At 44.3% G+C, this 11855-nt stretch overlaps 1 protein-coding gene across 2 annotated transcripts; it reads left to right on the forward strand.

Annotated features, from left to right (window-relative positions):
• Nucleotides 1-1782: 1782 nt before the first annotated feature.
• Nucleotides 1783-6709, forward strand: CDKN2C (cyclin dependent kinase inhibitor 2C). 2 transcript variants are annotated; one of them, XM_006934734.4, is made up of 3 exons: nt 1783-1921; nt 2379-2518; nt 5958-6709. In XM_006934734.4, exons 2-3 carry the CDS (start codon nt 2390-2392, stop codon nt 6333-6335), a joined length of 507 nt encoding a protein of 168 aa, XP_006934796.1. In that variant the 5' UTR covers nt 1783-1921; nt 2379-2389; the 3' UTR covers nt 6336-6709. The 2 variants fall into 2 exon arrangements, with proteins under 2 accessions (XP_006934796.1, XP_006934795.1); XM_006934733.4 differs by having other exon boundaries at nt 1788-1925.
• The last annotated feature ends 5146 nt before the right edge of the window (nt 6710-11855 follow it).

The raw sequence follows: 11855 nt of genomic DNA on the forward strand, positions 1-11855 counted from the left end.
TCTTCAGTTTTCGTAAAAATCAGTGTGTGAAGGCTTTTGGTTTTTCTGAACACTGTTCTCGCTGTCAGTCTGGGTCTCTTCCTCCACCCCTCCACGGACACCTCTGCCCACCAGGACCACGGGAGTTGGTCTGGCAGGTGCGAGACCAAGGCCCGGTACTGAGAAGGCTGCGGAGTTTACACCGTGCGCGCCCCAGAGGAGGCGGCGGCAGCCCTGGGCCTGGCCGCCCGAACTTCGAGAGCCTAGCGGGGGAGCACGAAGGCGAGCCGGCCTGCCCCGCCAGGGCCGGGAAAGACTTGGTTCGCGCCAGCTCGCTCTCCGCCTTCCAGCAGCCAGCACCGCCGAGCCTCTAAGGCCCTGCGGCTCTCTGCAGCCGTCTTAATTAACAAGCCTCTCCCCCCTCACCCGCCCCCGCCGGGCCCCGGGAGTCCGAGGTTTAGTGTCGCAGACTCCATCCCGCCCGCCAGCGGGAGGAGGCCAAACCCGGCTACACCAAGCAGAACTCCCTTCCAGCTGGGGACTGGCCGCGGGGCTGGCGGGTGGGAACCAGCGCAGGAGACGCTGGGAGGGAGGTGGGGAGCAAGGAGGCTGGAGGAAGGGCGCGGGTTGGGGGCGGAGCCAGGCGAGCTGCTAGCGCGAGCGCCTCCTGGGCAGTGGGCGGGGAGTGGGCGGTGCCCGGCCTTCCCGCTCCCGCGGCGCGGCAACTCCGCGGAGCCTCCTTAAAACTCTGCCGTTAAAATGGGGGCGGGTTTTTCAACTCAAAAAGCGCTCAATTTTTTTCTTTTCAAAAAAAGCTGATGAGATCGGAAAAAAGAGAGAAGAAACCGGCACCGTCTCTGCAGCGGCAACAGAAGCAGCAATTGTTTGAGCGAAAAAAGAAGCCAGGGAGGGAGGAAAGGAAAAGAGCTGAAAGGGGGACAACGCTCAAGTGTCTCTAGGGGTGAAGAGAGCAGGGACCGGCGATTTGGGGGGGACCAGCTACAAAAGAAACTGTCACTGGGAGCGCTGCGGCTCAGGAGGAAGCAGAGCTCCCCGGCTCGGCTCCAGGGCACAGCTAGCTGGCGGCTGCTGCCCTGTCGGCGGCACGGACTGGGGGCACAGGCCAGGAGACCGCGAGAGGTTGGCGAAGTGGCACCGGGTGTCAGAGCCGCTGGGCTCTCGCCGACACGGCGGCAAGACTGGCTGTCCTCTAGCATTGTGGCGACTCCCCATACTCAGACCTTGGCCTGCGCTTCTCTGGACGCTCCCAATCTCCGGAGACCCCCCCAGAAAACTGGGAAAGGAAGAAAAAGACGACGGCGGCAGCTCAATGAGCCTCTACAGTGGGAAGTCTGAACTGGTTCGGTCGTAGGCGGGAAGTTACCGGTGGGCTGCCCTGTGCAGTCGCGATGCTGCAGCGCGCTGCCCTAGCAGCCCGAGCCCCATAGAAGCTTCCCGCAACGCTAGCTCCCTTCCTCACGCTGCTGGGAGTCCCGGGACCTGGTGGGGCCGGCATGACCGACTTGCCCGGGGCCCGCCGCGCGCCCGGCCGCCTCCGGAGACGCGCTCCGAGCCTGGCTCCCACGGCCTCTGAGGCTCCGCGGGGCTGCGGCAGCTCGGCGGGCGGGCTACGAAGCATTCCCACACGGCGTTAGCTTGCAGTTCGGCGCGAACGCGAATAAGGAATCCTCCTGAGAAGCCGAGGCCACTGACGAGTCATTACGACCTGTAACTTGAGGGCCACGGAACTGCTACTCCCGTTTGCCTTTGGCGATCGTCTTTAACCCTCCGGAGCACGTCAGCATCCAGCCGCCGCGGCGCTCTCCCTGCAGAGGAGGACTCAGGACTACCCCTTGCGTGAGACGGATGGAGACCGAGCCCCTCCGAGGACTTGCCCCAGCGGTTCTGGCTCGCGCGGCTCAAGTCACCACCGTGAACAAGGGTGGGTTAGTGCCTTTTCTTTCCCCCGAAATGTCTTTTCTTCCGCGGTGTTTTTTGCCCTGATCTAGTCCCTTAAGTCTCCGCACACATTTCTCCCAGAGATCTGTAGTGTAGGTACGTGACAGATCTGCTTACATTTTACGTCCAGAGTAATTTGCCAGGAATATATGTGTGTCTGTGTGTCTTTCTGTTGAGTCACCAGAATTCTTCACAGGGGTTAAGCTAAAAAGCAAGGAGCGGAGCCCCTCTCCAATGGCTCAGTTTTGCTGAATAATCACGTGTGAATCGAGGGGCGGGCTTTTGGCAGGCAGATCTTACTAGTATTTACTACCAAGCTCTACTCCAGATTAACCATCCCAGTCCTTCTGTCAGTCTCCGATGCCATCATGCAGCCTGGTTAGGAGCAAAGGAAAGGGGAAAAAAGAAAAACAACTAATTCATCTTTTCCCGATCGTCAGGACCCTAAAGAATGGCCGAGCCTTGGGGGAACGAGTTGGCGTCCGCAGCTGCCAGGGGGGACCTAGAGCAACTTACTAGTTTGTTGCAAAATAATGTAAACGTCAATGCACAAAATGGATTTGGAAGGACTGCGCTGCAGGTTGGTATCAAGAGAGGTGGGGAAAACAGGTCAACAATGTTGCCTACGTGACCCGGGTTTCTGGAATAACGGCTTTAAAGCTTTCAGGGGTACAAAATTTCACTGTTTTTAAGCCTAGTTGGTTGCCATATTTTATATCTTTAAGTGGATCCAACTCTCCAAAATGACGTACTTTGAACGAACTCGTCAAATTCAATAACATCCTCGATATCAAGTGGGTTCTAGGTTTGGTCTTAATTTTTGGAATGTTTTTGTGACGGTAAGGATTTAAAAGGAGTCCCAGAAGCGCCGAGGTGTGTGTGTGTGTGTGTGTGTGTGTGTGTGTGTGTGTGTGTGTGTAAGACAGCTCTGTAAACACACTATTATGATTATTATTTGAAGTAAATACACTGCTATTAGTGGTTTCCGTACTTTGCTCCAATAATTGACTTTAACGTTAATTTTCTTGACTACTAGTGAGGGTGTTTTTCCTTCAAATGCTTCAAGTTTTGACAAACGACCTTTCCTCGTTTGGACTAGGTGGCCTGGACACGGGGACAGGATGTACATTTCATAGTTAATGTAATACCATCCACCCATTCAGGATTAAGGAGGAATAAAAAGTTGAATTTTCTAATCAGAGCTCAGTTTGTAGTATTTTTGTCTCTGCGGTCATGCGGTGGTATGTTCTAATTTTCAGTTAATTAGATTACAAGCAAGAAATGAAATATGTCCAGCTACCAAGTATTGTACCTGATAATTTTTTCCTCCTATGGACGTTAGTTATCATGTAACTTAGTTGGAATGGTTAGAAACAGAAAAATGGCAAAATAGTCTTAAATAGTTGCTTTATCAGACTCCTGATGGTACTCTTCTGAACTATGCTTGTTTGGAAATGCAACATTTGAAGCTGTTTTTGAAAATCCTTTGGGGAGAAGGTTTTAGAGTGCTTTGTTTTAGTTACAAGAATTAGAAATTTAAGTGGCAGGAGATACACTATTAACAGACGAAGTTCAGTCTGTACATTTTAAATCAGAATATACTGACCTTGCAAAAATGTCAGTAGTAAAGAAGCTTATGCATAGATACTAAATTATTTATCTTGTTATTTCAGGTAGATTCTGTGAGATAAGGATTTTTTTTCTTTGTCCACCTAGTAGTTTTTAATAGGTTTGATGATGACAGCAATGCTACGAATTTAATATATTGAAAAGTTTCCTATTGAAAAATCCAAGATTTTATAAATCTCACAAGGAATGAGCAACTTAACCCATGTTCAGAATAAGATCTTACAGGACTTTTGACGAACAGGAAGGCTGAGAGATTAATACTGACAAAAAAAAGTTTTGACATTTTTAATACAACTTTGCAATCTTGTTTATATTAAGTACACTTATCAAGATACTAACACCCACTTATTGTGGCTTAATCCTAGTACATATAATGAAACACACACAAACAGGAGTCTCAAGGTTTATTTTCAGTATGTATAATCCTGACTCTGAAGTTGTGTCATAACTCAAGAAAGAACTTTCTTTCAAAACAATTTCCAATGTTACTATTATTTTCTGTAAAAGATGGCAAATTTTCTTCTACAGTTATGTTCACTTAACTCCATTGCAAAAGCTTCCCCCCCCCCCCCCAAGGGTGTAAGCTTTTCAATCAGGGTAATATCAAAGGCCTTAATCGCACATTTGCTTTACAAAGATCCAAGGTATCTGCCCTTATTCTTCCCAGTGCAGGTCCTTAAATGTGACTAAATCTTTAGAGGTAGTTGTGGCAAAAATTAGATTGTGCTAATATTTAACCAAAAGTATATATTTTTTTAATTCTCAAAAAAAAATTATGTATAATTTTTACCATTACCCCAAAGGAAGGGCTAAGTCAGCAGGGTTTTATCAACAGGGAAGTTTAATATCTTGGCCATCTATATAGCTTGCATTTATAAAATATTATTCATTCTAAATATATTTTATTACTTAATTTGTAATTATTTTTCAAACACACAATTTAAAGAGGTGGATCATCTTTGTATGTATCTCCCAGTGTATTATATTTAATTTCACAAACATTTCAGTGTCTACTATGTAATCTATTTATTATAAATTAGATTATTATGAATATACCTAAATATAAATGAAACCAGTTAAAATGCTGAACTATTTTCTGGCATGTTAATGAGACTACACTTTTTTTCACAACTAAATTATATGTGTTGTATAATTGCATGCTGCTCTACAAGACATTTTATAATTATGAGAGCCTAACAGAGATCCCTATTAGGGTAAAATGTATTCAAACAACAGTAGATAAGTCTTTATCATGTGAATTATTTGTATGTTGATAGCAAATTTTAATACCACATTCTGACTTTTAAAATGTTGGCAGTTTACAAATAGCTACTCCTAAATATCTGATAATCACTGCAAAAGGAAATAAGATGGCATCACCAGTTGATTATTAAATGCACCCAAACCCAAGACAAAATTGTCTGTCCCAAAATACACATTAAATATCTTATTTTCTCCTTTCTTGCTCACTTGAAAATCGCTAGTCAGAACTTTAAGTAAGTAATATAGTAGGATGACCGTTTTATTCTTTTTAAGAACAGTTGCCATATAGTCATCTCCTATCTAATGCATGGTGTATCATTAACTTAGTTTTAGATAAATCAGCATCACAAGCAATGTAGAAAACCGTTGCTTATTTAACACCTTAATAGTCAGGAACATTTGAAAATTTTGAGTGAAGGATTCTAAGCACTGAATACACCTACTAGCCAATATGAAATAACTTGCAAAGAAAAAAAATTAAAAAAAAACACTTGGAAATTTGAGCTATATCTATTTGGAGAGAACTTGTGAAAATTAATAATTTAAGAAAATATCAGATCTGGTATTTTAATAGATCATTTTTATACTGGGTTATAGAGTCTAGTGTGTAGAAACACTTCTGTGGGGATTTTAAGAATCTCACTCTCATTTCTTTTGGGTAGCTATTTAGAAAATAAATTTTACCTACATTTGATTTTTTATAACTAATACCCCAGGTTTTGTATTTTATGAGCATAAGCAAGCAAACAGAAGACTCCCAAATTCCATTTCTTTTCTTTTCATAAATTCATGAAATTACACAGTTCTTTATGGGAGATAGAAAACTGAGTTGTGGGTGAATTTTACACAAGATGGACTGGTTCTATTTTATTGATCAATTTATCCTATTTTTGGACCTGTTTAAGATATTACATCATAGAAGCTCAATTTTTAGAAGCCCTCTTTTACTTTTACCTACTAGTACCTTCTTTCCTGCAATTGAGCCCTTCAAACCCCATCATGTGGGTCTTCTCCAAGCACTCTTTCACCTAAAATAAATGCTTACATAAATAGAAAGAGAGATGGCTATTTTAAAATATTCCTGTAGGAGCCCTTGAAGGATTCTCCCATTTTCTCTTCTCTCCTAGGTTATGAAACTTGGAAATCCCGAGATTGCCAGGAGACTACTACTTAGAGGTGCTAATCCCGATTTGAAAGACCGAACTGGTTTCGCTGTCATTCACGATGCAGCCAGAGCAGGTTTCCTGGACACTTTACAGACTTTGCTGGAGTTTCAAGCTGATGTTAACATCGAGGATAATGAAGGGAACCTGCCCTTGCACTTGGCTGCCAAAGAAGGCCACCTCCCTGTGGTGGAGTTCCTTGTGAAGCACACGGCCACCAAAGTGGGGCATCGGAACCATAAGGGGGACACCGCCTGTGACTTGGCCAGGCTCTACCGGAGGAACGAGGTCGTTAGCCTGATGGAGGGAAACCAGGCAGAGGGAGCTTCGAATTTGCAATGAATATGGGGAGGGCTCTCCCACAGTGCCTTCTATTTTGTCAGTTAACTGGTTGGCTGTCCTATTTTACTATCACTTGTTAAAATTCAGTTTTGTCATACTTTAAGCAACTAGTTAAATCTTCTCAAACTGCTAAGTGGAAATCTTATTACAGGTTTATGAATATATTTAAGCAACATCTTTTTCACCTGCAAAATCCTGAGTTCTAACATGTAATTGCAAATAGCTTTGGTTTTCTCCTGAATATGTTATCTTTCCTTGACTTTTTCCTTGCTTCTCCCTTTGCCAGTCTCAAAACCCAACTTAAGAGACTTTGTTTTTAAAATGGTTTGTCCTGACTCTTCTTTTGCCTAATTAAACACTTTTTCAAAACAGGACAATGTTTTTCTGTTATTTCCTCTATTACTCCCACACAGTTTGCCACTCGCTAAGGAGAAGTGTACTGAAAGATCACGATGCATTAAATCTTGACATTGGAGAAAATAGACCAATTGAAAAACTAGACGTATTCCATTGATGATTCAGTTATTCTTTTCTTTCTTTCTTCATGCCTCCTCTCCAAAGATTTTACTTGGTGACTAGTATTTCTGCTATACAACAAAATAAGGACAACATTTTTTGAAGACCATACCTGAAGTTATTTCATTATGAATTTATCCTAATGTTCAGTCTTCCTCTTTTCTCAAAGTCAAGTTAAATATTTGAAAAACAGGTTTCAGAGGTAGCGATCTGAAAACAAATATATGTTAACTTTAAAAGTCTTTTTTAAAAGAAAATGCCACCCTGAAAGTGCTTTCCACTAGTTTGATTTTTTAAAATCACGAAGTCAAACAATTGGCTAAATAATATATTTCTCAAAATTTATACTATAAAAGTATACTGTCAAGCTTTTTCTCCCTGAATGTCAGAAATGTAAAATTACAAAATGTGAAGTCCTAAAATATAATGTAAATACAAATTTTTAGGGGATAACAAATACAACAAGAAAAAATATATAAATTATGTAAGGGTCGTAACTAATTATGTATACATGTAAGGGTCTTAACTGCAGTATAATAAACATAGAAACTTTTACAATAAGTAAATAGGCCACTTCTATATATGGTACTTGATTCCCACAAAATTTTTTAGTAAAGGCTCATAAAATCTTTTTAAGAATACATTTAGCTAAAAATTAAAAATTTTGAATGAAATAGAACTATAAAATTTCAAAGATAATTATTCAGTGTCTACTACTTACTCTAATTTTAATTAAAGATTTCGCCAAAGGATTTCAATGCAGTTACCATTTATAAATTTATAAATACATTATTCATCATCTCCGACATGAACAAAGATGTTTTATGTGAAAGCTCCCCCCTCTGCTTTATAAGCTCCCTGCCCTGGGTCCAAAAAGAACAAAATACTTCAAGGTTTATTGAAGGACATGTTTCTGATGCCTGCCCTAACAAGGATTGGAATGGTCGCAGGCAAGTGGTTTTCAATAATTTATTTTCTATGATATAAAAGAATATAAAAGAAAATGTTTAATCCCTTTAGCACTGAAGTTCACCTTTCTTAAGTGCAGTAAGACTTCAACTTCTGCCCCCTCTAACCACAAATTACTGAATGAATATATTTTTGACACCAACATGATATTAAACTTCAAACACTTATTTTAAAGTTTTTTTTAAAGTAGAAATTGAGATGTTTTGAAGAAAAAAGTGTTGTGTTTTGGATTTTAAAACCAGAATCAGCATACAAAATACACTGCTTGGGAAAGCTGAATACTTTCAAAACAAAAGGCTATTCCTAAAAAAAATAAAAACACTTCTTATAAGTTTCAACTGTAAAGATGGACGTTTCTGAATTTAAAGTGGAGTTTCATAAACTTGCAAGACCCAGCATTAAAATCGCTCTTTAGAAATTTCAAATATAAAGGCATAGGGTGTCTATTAAGCTAAACAGAAGTACTTCTACAATTGCTTTGTTCTTAGGTGGTTGGAGCACAGTAAGGGGAGCGGGAGCGTCCTCTCTCTCTTGATTAGCCTAAATTTACTAAGCATTAAAACATCACCATATCTCTCTGGCTCTTCGCAGGAAATAGCTTTACTAATCTAAGTATTTTAGAAATGAGTTTTGTGGTCCTCTCTAGGAAATATGAAAAACCATTATTCAATCTCTCAAAAACCTCGACAATAGTCAGCAAGACTTTGGACGTGCGAATTGTATAGGATGGGAAGAAAAGGTGCTGCTGAGTTTAATGGGACCTAATTTACATCGAGCTGAGGTGGAGAAGGGTCTGAACTTAATTCATATGCGGAGTGGAGAGACAAGCGCAAATTGATAGGATGATCAGACCCCCAAGAGACAACGCAATATAAAGGATGGAGGGTACTTCAGCAGGGATGCGCCCTCAGATTCAGTTCTTCACTGTGCCCGCATCCACTTTTGGAAACTTGGGCTCAGCCTTTGCTCAGAAAAGCTGAATTCAGGCTTACACCTGGGAGAAGAGGGGACACTAGCCAGATCTCAGGCCACGTTCTAGTCCTTGAGCCACTGAGCAAACTGCATTTTGCCATATTTCGGTAGAGAATCAATACTTTTCTGATCAACATTGCACATTTCACAATGGTGTGATGAGCTCCTCCTGCACACGCATTACACTGGTTGACTAATAATAGACAAAAGTATTCCATCCCGGGAAAATAATTCAATTGGTAATATTACAAAATTTCCTATCCTGTTGATCAAACGAACGCTGTGGAATCCGTAGTCCAGGACTGGTTTCGAAATCTCAGTTCCCAAAAAGGTGCTTTCGGCTTTTGCCGGGGGCAGAAGTAAGAGTCCAGAAGCGCTGGAAGATCAGTGCTGGAGAGAGAAAGGGTCGTACTCGCAGCCTTCCACACTGCCCTAAGCTACCTTCATCAAAAGGCTCCGGGGGGGTGGGAGGGTCGGGGGGGGGGGGTAAAGCTCCGGTCTTGCTATCTCGACTGTTTGGATTTTACACGGCAGATCCCCCCCGCCCCACTCGCCAAAAAAAAAAAAAAAAAAAAAAAAAAAAAAAAGCAGATCCACGGAGGGTCCTACCGAGAGGCAGGAGACAATCTTCCAGCCTGAGACCCAGGGTAAAGCTATGCCCATTGCCAACCTAACCCAAGCCGTCTATGCAGTGGCTGCGAAGACATCCTTTCTGTCCTTTACAAACTCTCCAGACTCCAAACGGCAGCTCCCGGCTCCCCAGTGAGGAAGCTGGAGCCCAGAGCTCCCTCAGGGCGCGCAGAAAAGCCCGGCGTGGGGGTGGGGGAGTTTCAAAACCGTTAGCTCGCGTTGTTTTTTTTTTTTTTCCCCTCCCTCGCTAAGGTTTCTTTTCTTTTCTCTTCCTGTCCAAATATTTCAAATTTCCGCGCCTTAAATAACAGTCTCCTTTTATTTAGTTAGTTTCCTCGGCAGGTTTGGCCGCCCTCTTGTCTCTGCCCCCCGGCGGGCCCGGGGCGTCTCAGGCGCCTCGGTGCTGCCTCAACCCCCTGCGCGCTGCCCCCGGCCCAGGCTGCGTGGCCCAGAGCGCGCCCGCCGGAGCCACAGCCCCCTCTTGCCGCGACCTCGTTTGACCCGGCTCTTTGGGCACCCACAGCCAACTAAGGCCGCCCCCCACCCGGACGCCTGTCTACCTCCCAGCTCGACTTCCCTCCCCGGACTTTGGAGCCTTTTCTGCTTCGGGATTTGGATCCCGGTCGCCCTGGAGCGGCGGAAGGGCCGCAGGAATAGGAAAGCAGCGGAGGAGGCCAGTGGCCGGAGCCTGCCCCAGCCCCCACCCCGCGGGTAACCTTGGAGGCGCCCTCGGAGTGAGTGTGTGCGTTGCTGCGCCAGCCGGCTGGGGCGAGCGGGCGCACCGCGCAGCGGGCTGGAGGCGGGAGCTGGGGGAGGGGAGGGGGAGCGGGCTCCGGCGCCTGCCGGCCGCTGCCACAGCGCCCCGGGAGCTGCGGGCTACCGGGACGGCTAGGGTCCCCGGCCCTGGCCTTCAGGCAGCGGTCCCCGCGGAGGAGGCGGCCATCCCACTGGATGGTTCCAGCGACCTATGCCTGAGGACTGGGGCCGGAGGGCGACGTGGGAGCAGGGGCAAGCTGGCCGGTGAGTGCCTAGCTCTCCGCAGAGGTGAGCTGGCAGCGGGACGCGGCGCGGCGGCTGGAGCAGCTCCACGCCCAATGCCAATGCCAGCACTCCCTCCTCCCCCCGTGACAGCTGAGGACAGCCGGGCTCAGAGCCTCGCGTCCAACTGCGAGGAGGCAAATGCACCTCAGGCTTCTCAGCCCCTTAGACTATTCGGGAAGTTGCCCTATGGTGTTACCTTCCCCCTATAAACTGCTAGTAGTCCGGGACTGAAAATGCACGTTCAATTGGAAAGACCCTCGGCGTGAAATACAAAGATTGCAGGCCCGCCGGCCCTTTGGGTGGGACCGCGGCGTGCAGAAGCACCTAGAAGGGGTCTTCTTGTTTTGTTTTGCTTTGTTTTTACCCGGAATAGATTTTAAAAAATCGATTATGGATCTTCAGCGGTGTCTCAAAAGAATAAAAACTCTCCAGATCTGGATATTGACTTGGTAAATTAAGGTTCCAGTGAAATGTTTTGCCATCTGCTCATAGAAACATTGTGCAAGCTTCAGGTGTTAGGATGTGGGTTTGGAATTTTCTGTACTGTCTTTAATTCTCAAAGACATTAAGTAACAGGACGGTAACACACCGGCAAGTGAGCAAAGGTTATCCTTGCCACCACAACACCTGCAAAAGCACAAGTGGAAACTCATATTTTGCTTCCTGAGTTCTAAAATGGCTTCTGAACGGTCCAGAGGTACCAGCACATACAAGGAGGGGGACGGGCGGGGGGGGGGGGGGACGAGAAAAGGGTTTGTACACTAAAAAAAAAAAAACTATACAGACATTATTACCCTTCAATTAATCCACCTCACCTCTCTTTCTCCCAGCCCCCATCCTCTTTGGTCAAGGGACAATTTTAGTGTAGGCCTATTCTATAATTCTATATACAGCCTTTTTCTCTGCTCTCAGCCTCCCCCCTCCACACAAAAGTCGGCCAAAAACCTCAGCTCTTTTGCGGAGGAAGTAAAAAAACCACCAATCCTTATCCAAACTACCCGTTATTTCTTTTGAGTACTAAGAAGAAATCCTACATATAACCAATACTATGGAAGAAGAAATAATTTACTAGGACCTTAAACTCACTTAATTGGTATAAAGTGATATTAATGGTCTTAACATAAAATAATGAGACAGTTTCTGCACTTGATAAGTGAAAAGCTTAAAAAAATCTCCACCAACATGTTTGGAGACGTAAGCTTCTGCTCTTCTTTATATTTAATCATTACAGTAGTTACTTAGAAAAAAATAGATCCTTTATCTTGACCATATAAAGCAGTATCATGCTGACTAATTTTATTTTATATGCCTTAGTTTCTCAGATTAGTTATATACAGTGAAAGTTCACATATAAAGCAAAACTGACATCTTTTAATGCTAAATTTTTAACTT

The sequence above is a fragment of the Felis catus genome, chromosome C1 (genome assembly GCF_018350175.1).
Source record: "Felis catus isolate Fca126 chromosome C1, F.catus_Fca126_mat1.0, whole genome shotgun sequence".
NCBI classification, from domain to species: Eukaryota; Metazoa; Chordata; class Mammalia; order Carnivora; family Felidae; genus Felis; species Felis catus.

Excerpts from the sequence above, each read along its gene's own strand:
- CDKN2C (XM_006934734.4), top strand. The coding sequence starts at position 2,390 with ATGGCCGAGCCTTGGGGGAACGAGTTGGCGTCCGCAGCTGCCAGGGGG. Across the intron at positions 2,519-5,957 it reads TTGGAAGGACTGCGCTGCAG|GTTATGAAACTTGGAAATCC; the intron begins GTTGGTATCAAG and ends CTTCTCTCCTAG.